Source organism: Neodiprion fabricii, chromosome 7, assembly GCF_021155785.1.
Source record: "Neodiprion fabricii isolate iyNeoFabr1 chromosome 7, iyNeoFabr1.1, whole genome shotgun sequence".
Classification (NCBI taxonomy): Eukaryota; Metazoa; Arthropoda; class Insecta; order Hymenoptera; family Diprionidae; genus Neodiprion; species Neodiprion fabricii.
Window position 1 is genome coordinate 1,850,725 of NC_060245.1, and position 9,894 is coordinate 1,860,618.

Below are 9,894 nucleotides of genomic sequence, written 5' to 3' on the forward strand. Positions count from 1 at the left end.
GATGCAAAAATACTTTTAAGATGTCGTTGTTATTATTGGGACAAGAACGTAAATTCAGGGGTGTAATTGATTGATCATTGACAGGTTCTTGCGATACTGAAATAAATTTATGGAAAACACACGCACGCGCAAAATGAAGTGTAAATAAATTTTCCGATACTACGTCAATTTTGCGTTCACCACTCTTGTGCGAGCCCTCCACCATTTCCGCCGTTACCCGTTAATGGACAATTATACTCGAGTTATACATTTCGGAATTTATTGTTTCGATTGTATTCCTGCACTTACGGTGGTGCTGATTACTTTTTAATTGCATTGAAACCCCCTAGAGAGTCGCGCCGGCTGCTTGCATCCGTTTCACGTTTAATAGTAGCTAATGAATCGGATTGCGGCGAGTGGGAAAGCAGCTTTTAGCATCCGGGGAAAGGGTGAGACGGTCGAGTGACGTCATAACCGATTTACAAAATTTATTCTACGCAAACAAGTGTATATATTATATACATACATACGTCAACACACTCTTACGATTACACGCTATAATCCCAGATGGAATTCCGTAGCTTTTGATAAGCTCTTCATCTACGTATTTAACTTGTTAAAATTTTTGTTCCCAGCTCCTTTATCGCCGCTGCTGACTTCCTCGCAGGGGAAAAATAGCTCGGATATCTTTTCCTCCAGCTTCGTCGGAACGCCGATCGTCAGTCCCACTATACTCAGTACAGCTCTGTTGTAACCGTCCAATAGTTTGTGCCTCACGTTTTCCAGGTGTGGAACCTTCGTCTGTATCAAGTGTAGTGTACCAATTATTGCAATATTTCTTATTTATTTCTATGTGCACACTTTACAGATTTATATATATAATTTATATATAATAATACAAATACTAATGCAAAAAATTTATATATATATATAAATTTTTTGCATCAGTATTTGTCACAAATTTTTCAGGCCGTACCTTAAGAAAAAAATTAAATAATGAACCACTCTACTAAACATACTGTACGCATTGATTTTGATAAAACTGTAAATCATCATGTTTGAGAACACTGAATAAACCATCGTTCGAATGCATTTCCCACTAGTTTCTGTAAACCTTATTCTAGATATAGCCTAATACTTTGACTAGGGTGACGAAACTAGTACAATTTCATCGACAGCTATCGACCTGTTTCCAACATTTATTTTCTCGTCTATTGTCTCTGAATTTTGTAACACTCTGAAACCATCTTCTCGTTTTATCCTGGAGGATATCTTCTTGAGTAATTGATGACTGACTCGAAACGATTTTTTTTTTAATCTTTAATTACTCCAAAATTCGGAGTGACACTTGACATGCGAATACTCACATCCTTGACATCGACAACGTTCTGAAGAACAGGGGACACTGACTTGACGATTCGGCCATAAAGATTTTCAGTTTCCTCAGAGTCGCCCCAGACGCCTTCGGCTGTTGTCCAGTAGACAAGGCCTGCGGCAATGACGGATTTCAGAAGACCGTTAGCCAACCATCGTATTTTCGTCACCAGCGTTTCAGGCGGTGGTTTTTGGGAACATTCGCACAGCTGTGAATATGCGCGGGACTATATCATCCCCTTGGCTCGAACGGGTCATTTTGGGACTCGGATGGTACGTGAGGGGGAATTGCGAATCACCTTAGGTGGAAGCGTCCTCTCGACGTCGCGACGCATGCAGACGCGGACTGGGACTGGCCGTGAACTTCTGTACGATGATCTAGAGTCCGGACATGGAGTCCTCACGTCCGCGTTGACAAGCTTCTGGACCTGGCGTGGCGGAGCGGAGTTCTTCGTATTTGAGAGATTGATCGTTCGAGCGATGCATTGCGATCCTTTTTTCATCGTTTTATACTTGAGAATTTTCTTCGTTGAAATTTATAGCGAGTTTCTAATTGTAAGTGGGCAGGTGACGCATTACTGACCGGTGCGAAACGATCTGCGCGAATTGATGATCGTGCGGTTACTTTGCACGTCAAAAGCGAAGGTATCTGACTCTGTTGTCTAGACAACGCAGGAAGCTTGGATGTTTTAGCAGAGATGAGTAGGGAGATCTCCAACGCTCGGCTTTTCGTGATACCAGCTAGGTTGGAGCGTCGACCTGACACCTAGGCGACCATGCACCGAAGGTGGCCCACAATCGTGCATATATAGATATACTCGGTCGCTCGAGCAAGCGGTTGCCAATCGCATCCTTGTCCCCGCTCGCACAAATCTTTCCAGGAATGCTAGAATTGGGATTTTTTTGTTTCAATATAATAAAAGTATCTGCGGATTTGATAAATTTTGGATTCAATTAGCGGACGCTGAACCAAAATAATTAACCATTCCCAGCCCGAATACTTTTTTTTTTTTTTAAGAAAGAACGAAGCTTCTTAACACTTCGAGTGTATTTTAACACACATTTGAAAGATACCAGCAAAATTTTTCATCATCCAACTGTCGCAGAACGGCAGCGTTATCGGCTGACCCGTTAAGTAAAGGATATATCTTCAGTCAACGGCTGACCATCGAAGGGCCTGGCCGCTTGAGTCTGGAATCGGCAGGACAGATAAGGTGTGTACTTCTTGTATGAAATGTGAACACTAGAATCATTATACATCATATCATATCATCATACATCATACATCATACATCGTACATCATACATCATACATCACACATCATACATCATCATACCTAGTATTACAGTTCGAAACCAAAGTTTGAATTTTCGGATGTTCGGAAAGTGACGTCACCAATCTAAAATCGGCTAGCCGAGTTCCTCAGTCTGGTAACAACCGCGCAGTAGAGCGGACGGTTGAGAGTCGCGCTCCGCAAACTTCGAGTACCGGGTTCTCAACGTCCCGGATCCCGCGCTTCGGGTCCGCTACGCGGTGAAACTCGACTTCCAGGATAAGCGCTCCGTGGTTCCTGGTTCACGTTTACAATAAATTATTTCAATTCGTTTTTCGCGCAACCCCAAATTCGGTAGCTGTCAGTCCGCTAATAAAATTTCTCGACTTCCACGATAAGCGCTCCGTGGTTCCCGGTTCACGTTTACAATAAATTATTTCAATTCGTTTTTCGCGCAAGCTGAAATTCAGTAGCTGTCGGTGCGCTAATAAAATTTCTCGACTTCCAGGATAACCGCTCCGTGGTTCCTGGTTCACGTTTACAATAAATTATTTCAATTCGATTTTCGCGCAACCCCAAATTCGGTAGCTGTCAGTCCGCTAATAAAATTTCTCGACTTCCACGATAAGCGCTCCGTGGTTCCCGGTTCACGTTTACAATAAATTATTTCAATTCGTTTTTCGCGCAAGCTGAAATTCAGTAGCTGTCGGTGCGCTAATAAAATTTCTCGACTTCCAGGGTAACCGCTCCGTGGTTCCTGGTTCACGTTTACAATAAATTATTTCAATTCGATTTTCGCGCAACCCCAAATTCGGTAGCTGTCAGTCCGCTAATAAAATTTCTCGACTTCCAGGATAACCGCTCCGTGGTTCCTGGTTCACGTTTACAATAAATTATTTCGATTCGTTTTTCGCGCACGCCCAAATTCAGTAGCTGTCGGTGCGCTAATAAAATTTCTCGACTTCCACGATAAGCGCTCCGTGGTTCCTGGTTCACGTTTACAATAAATTATTTCAATTCGATTTTCGCGCAACCCCAAATTCGGTAGCTGTCAGTCCGCTAATAAAATTTCTCGACTTCCAGGATAACCGCTCCGTGGTTCCTGGTTCACGTTCACAATAAATTATTTCGATTCGTTTTTCGCGCACGCCCAAATTCAGTAGCTGTCGGTGCGCTAATAAAATTTCTCGACTTCCACGATAAGCGCTCCGTGGTTCCTGGTTCACGTTTACAATAAATTATTTCAATTCGATTTTCGCGCAACCCCAAATTCGGTAGCTGTCAGTCCGCTAATAAAATTTCTCGACTTCCAGGATAACCGCTCCGTGGTTCCTGGTTCACGTTTACAATAAATTATTTCGATTCGTTTTTCGCGCACGCCCAAATTCAGTAGCTGTCGGTGCGCTAATAAAATTTCTCGACTTCCACGATAAGCGCTCCGTGGTTCCTGGTTCACGTTTACAATAAATTATTTCAATTCGATTTTCGCGCAACCCCAAATTCGGTAGCTGTCAGTCCGCTAATAAAATTTCTCGACTTCCAGGATAACCGCTCCGTGGTTCCTGGTTCACGTTTACAATAAATTATTTCGATTCGTTTTTCGCGCACGCCCAAATTCAGTAGCTGTCGGTGCGCTAATAAAATTTCTCGACTTCCACGATAAGCGCTCCGTGGTTCCTGGTTCACGTTTACAATAAATTATTTCAATTCGATTTTCGCGCAACCCCAAATTCGGTAGCTGTCAGTCCGCTAATAAAATTTCTCGACTTCCACGATAAGCGCTCCGTGGTTCCTGGTTCACGTTTACAATAAATTATTTCAATTCGTTTTTCGCGCAAGCTGAAATTCAGTAGCTGTCGGTGCGCTAATAAAATTTCTATAACTTTACAATCTTCTCATAATCTTTCTGGTAGATAATATCGATAAAAAAATTATATCAAACCTTGCACATTATTTTTGATTTGTTCTCATGCTGAAAATCTTTATTAGTATTCGAGGTATAACCCGAGGTGGTTGGCGGTGGTCGGAGGTGGACGAGAAGGAGGACGAGGAGGACGAGGATTTGTGCTGGGTGAGTAAAACACTTTTATAATATTTGATGGTATTTGTAATTATATTTCATCTGAAATATTACAAACTTGTCACGTTTACAATAAATTATTTCAATTCATTTTTCGTGCAAGCACATATTCAGTAGCTATGAATAATCTTATACAATTTATTATATTATTAATTGATTAATTAATATTCTTATAATATTTGATGGCAATTGTAATTATATTTCATCTGAAATATTACAAACTTGTCAAGTTTACAATAAATTATTTCAATTCATTTTTCGTGCAAGCACATATTCAGTAGCTATGAATAATCTTATACAATTTATTACATTATTAATTAATTTATTAATTACATTAATCCTTACACAATATTTTTGATATGTTCCTATACTAAAAATATTCATTACTATTCCAGGTATTACCCCAGGTGGTCAGAGCTGAACGAGGAGGAGGACCAGGTGGACCAGGAGGAGGACGAGGTGGACGAGGAGCAGGCGGGGTGGGTCGTGGGAGAGGACCTCTCCTCTCCTCAGAGGAGGGGAGAGGGGAGGGGGCAGGGAAGGGAGGGAAGGGAAGGGAAGGGAAGGGATGGGGGAGAGGTGGGCGGGGAGGGGGACGGAAGGGAGGGTCGCGAGGAAGGGACGGGAAGGGAAGGGGAGGGGGAGGGGGAGAGAGGGCGGGAGGGAGGGGGAGGGTGGGAGGGTGGAGGGTGGGAGGGCGGGAGGGAGGCGGGAGGGCGGGGAGGGGAGGGGAGGGCGGGAGGGGCGGGAGGGCGGGAGGGCGGGCGGGAGGGTGGGCGGGAGGGAGAGTGGAGGACGGATGTCGATGCAAGCCCGTACTCTACGGGTACTGCTCCCGCCCACCCTCCCGCCCTCCCGCCCTCCCGCCCTCCCGCCCTCCCGCCCTCCCGCCCTCCCGCCCTCCCTTCCCGCCCCTCCCACCCTCCCACCCTCCCACCCTCCCACCCTCCCTCCCGCCCTCTTCTCCCCCTCCCCCTCCCCTTCCCTTCCCGTCCCTTCCCTTCGCGACCCTTCCCTTCCCGTCCCCCTCCCCGCCCACCTCTCCCCCATCCCTTCCCTTCCCTTCCCTTCCCTCTTCCCTGCCCCTCCCTCTCCCCTCCTCTGAGGAGAGGAGAGGTCCTCTCCCACGACCCACCCCGCCTGCTCCTCGTCCACCTCGTCCTCCTCCTCGTCCACCTGGTCCTCCTCCTGGTCCGGCTCCGACCACCTGAGGTAATACCTGGAATAGTAATAAATATTTTTAGTATAGGAACATATCAAAAATATTGTGTAAGGATTAATGTAATTAATAAATTAATTAATAATGTAATAAATTGTATAAGATTATTCATAGCTACTGAATATGTGCTTGCACGAAAAATGAATTGAAATAATTTATTGTAAACGTGACAAGTTTGTAATATTTCAGATGAAATATAATTACAATTGCCATCAAATATTATAAGAATATTAATTAATTAATTAATAATATAATAAATTGCATAAGACTATTCATAGCTACTGAATATGTGCTTGGACGAAAAATGAATTGAAATAATTTATTGTAAACGTGACAAGTTTGTAATATTTCAGATGAAATATAATTACAATTGCCATCAAATATTATAAGAATATTAATTAATTAATTAATAATATAATAAATTGTATAAGACTAGTCATAGCTACTGAATATGTGCTTGGACGAAAAATGAATTGAAATAATTTATTGTAAACGTGACAAGTTTGTAATATTTCAGATGAAATATAATTACAATTGCCATCAAATATTATAAAAGTGTTTTACTCACCCAGCACAAATCCTCGTCCTCCTCGTCCTCCTCCTCGTCCAACTCCGACCACCGCCAACCACCGCGAGTTATACCTCGAATACTAATAAATATTTTCAGCATGAGAACAAATCAAAAATAATGTGTAAGGTTTGATATAATTTTTTTATCGATATTATCTACCAGAAAGATTATGAGAAGATTGTAAAGTTATAGAAATTTTATTAGCGGACTGACAGCTACCGAATTTCAGCTTGCGCGAAAAACGAATTGAAATAATTTATTGTAAACGTGAACCAGGAACCACGGAGCGCTTATCGTGGAAGTCGAGAAATTTTATTAGCGGACTGACAGCTACCGAATTTCAGCTTGCGCGAAAAACGAATTGAAATAATTTATTGTAAACGTGAACCAGGAACCACGGAGCGGTTATCCTGGAAGTCGAGAAATTTTATTAGCGCACCGACAGCTACTGAATTTCAGCTTGCGCGAAAAACGAATTGAAATAATTTATTGTAAACGTGAACCGGAAACCACGGAGCGCTTATCGTGGAAGTCGAGAAATTTTATTAGCGGACTGACAGCTACCGAATTTGGGGTTGCGCGAAAATCGAATTGAAATAATTTATTGTAAACGTGAACCAGGAACCACGGAGCGCTTATCCTGGAAGTCGAGAAATTTTATTAGCGCACCGACAGCTACTGAATTTCAGCTTGCGCGAAAAACGAATTGAAATAATTTATTGTAAACGTGAACCGGGAACCACGGAGCGCTTATCGTGGAAGTCGAGAAATTTTATTAGCGGACTGACAGCTACCGAATTTGGGGTTGCGCGAAAATCGAATTGAAATAATTTATTGTAAACGTGAACCAGGAACCACGGAGCGGTTATCCTGGAAGTCGAGAAATTTTATTAGCGCACCGACAGCTACTGAATTTCAGCTTGCGCGAAAAACGAATTGAAATAATTTATTGTAAACGTGAACCGGAAACCACGGAGCGCTTATCGTGGAAGTCGAGAAATTTTATTAGCGGACTGACAGCTACCGAATTTGGGGTTGCGCGAAAATCGAATTGAAATAATTTATTGTAAACGTGAACCAGGAACCACGGAGCGGTTATCCTGGAAGTCGAGAAATTTTATTAGCGCACCGACAGCTACTGAATTTCAGCTTGCGCGAAAAACGAATTGAAATAATTTATTGTAAACGTGAACCGGGAACCACGGAGCGCTTATCGTGGAAGTCGAGAAATTTTATTAGCGGACTGACAGCTACCGAATTTGGGGTTGCGCGAAAATCGAATTGAAATAATTTATTGTAAACGTGAACCAGGAACCACGGAGCGGTTATCCTGGAAGTCGAGAAATTTTATTAGCGCACCGACAGCTACTGAATTTCAGCTTGCGCGAAAAACGAATTGAAATAATTTATTGTAAACGTGAACCGGAAACCACGGAGCGCTTATCGTGGAAGTCGAGAAATTTTATTAGCGGACTGACAGCTACCGAATTTGGGGTTGCGCGAAAATCGAATTGAAATAATTTATTGTAAACGTGAACCAGGAACCACGGAGCGGTTATCCTGGAAGTCGAGAAATTTTATTAGCGCACCGACAGCTACTGAATTTCAGCTTGCGCGAAAAACGAATTGAAATAATTTATTGTAAACGTGAACCGGAAACCACGGAGCGCTTATCGTGGAAGTCGAGAAATTTTATTAGCGGACTGACAGCTACCGAATTTGGGGTTGCGCGAAAATCGAATTGAAATAATTTATTGTAAACGTGAACCAGGAACCACGGAGCGCTTATCCTGGAAGTCGAGAAATTTTATTAGCGCACCGACAGCTACTGAATTTCAGCTTGCGCGAAAAACGAATTGAAATAATTTATTGTAAACGTGAACCGGGAACCACGGAGCGCTTATCGTGGAAGTCGAGAAATTTTATTAGCGGACTGACAGCTACCGAATTTGGGGTTGCGCGAAAATCGAATTGAAATAATTTATTGTAAACGTGAACCAGGAACCACGGAGCGGTTATCCTGGAAGTCGAGAAATTTTATTAGCGCACCGACAGCTACTGAATTTCAGCTTGCGCGAAAAACGAATTGAAATAATTTATTGTAAACGTGAACCGGAAACCACGGAGCGCTTATCGTGGAAGTCGAGAAATTTTATTAGCGGACTGACAGCTACCGAATTTGGGGTTGCGCGAAAATCGAATTGAAATAATTTATTGTAAACGTGAACCAGGAACCACGGAGCGGTTATCCTGGAAGTCGAGAAATTTTATTAGCGCACCGACAGCTACTGAATTTCAGCTTGCGCGAAAAACGAATTGAAATAATTTATTGTAAACGTGAACCGGGAACCACGGAGCGCTTATCGTGGAAGTCGAGAAATTTTATTAGCGGACTGACAGCTACCGAATTTGGGGTTGCGCGAAAATCGAATTGAAATAATTTATTGTAAACGTGAACCAGGAACCACGGAGCGGTTATCCTGGAAGTCGAGAAATTTTATTAGCGCACCGACAGCTACTGAATTTCAGCTTGCGCGAAAAACGAATTGAAATAATTTATTGTAAACGTGAACCGGAAACCACGGAGCGCTTATCGTGGAAGTCGAGAAATTTTATTAGCGGACTGACAGCTACCGAATTTGGGGTTGCGCGAAAATCGAATTGAAATAATTTATTGTAAACGTGAACCAGGAACCACGGAGCGGTTATCCTGGAAGTCGAGAAATTTTATTAGCGCACCGACAGCTACTGAATTTCAGCTTGCGCGAAAAACGAATTGAAATAATTTATTGTAAACGTGAACCGGAAACCACGGAGCGCTTATCGTGGAAGTCGAGAAATTTTATTAGCGGACTGACAGCTACCGAATTTGGGGTTGCGCGAAAATCGAATTGAAATAATTTATTGTAAACGTGAACCAGGAACCACGGAGCGGTTATCCTGGAAGTCGAGAAATTTTATTAGCGCACCGACAGCTACTGAATTTCAGCTTGCGCGAAAAACGAATTGAAATAATTTATTGTAAACGTGAACCGGGAACCACGGAGCGCTTATCGTGGAAGTCGAGAAATTTTATTAGCGGACTGACAGCTACCGAATTTGGGGTTGCGCGAAAATCGAATTGAAATAATTTATTGTAAACGTGAACCAGGAACCACGGAGCGGTTATCCTGGAAGTCGAGAAATTTTATTAGCGCACCGACAGCTACTGAATTTCAGCTTGCGCGAAAAACGAATTGAAATAATTTATTGTAAACGTGAACCGGGAACCACGGAGCGCTTATCGTGGAAGTCGAGAAATTTTATTAGCGGACTGACAGCTACTGAATTTCAGCTTGCGTGAAAAACGAATTGAAATAATTTATTGTAAACGTGAACCAGGAACCACGGAGCGCTT

The 9,894-nt window shown here is 42.7% G+C and overlaps 2 protein-coding genes across 2 annotated transcripts in view; one reads left to right on the forward strand and one right to left on the reverse strand.

Moving 5' to 3' along the window:
- LOC124186107 (nephrin) overlaps positions 1 to 868 on the forward strand; it is a 154,534-nt gene extending 153,666 nt beyond the window's left edge. Inside the window, exon 16 of the transcript XR_006871560.1 lies at positions 615 to 868. The gene's annotated coding sequence lies outside the window, so the exon portion shown is untranslated. The remainder of the gene's footprint in view (positions 1 to 614) is intronic.
- On the reverse strand, positions 658 to 1,856 carry LOC124186579 (the record flags this gene model as incomplete). The annotated part of the gene is made up of 3 exons (XM_046578410.1): positions 1,653 to 1,856; positions 1,347 to 1,562; positions 658 to 780 (listed from the first exon to the last, which is right to left on the reverse strand). Coding segments are annotated over exons 1-3 (543 nt in total), but the record flags the coding sequence as incomplete, so codon positions are not given.
- Positions 1,857 to 9,894: the final 8,038 nt, after the last annotated feature.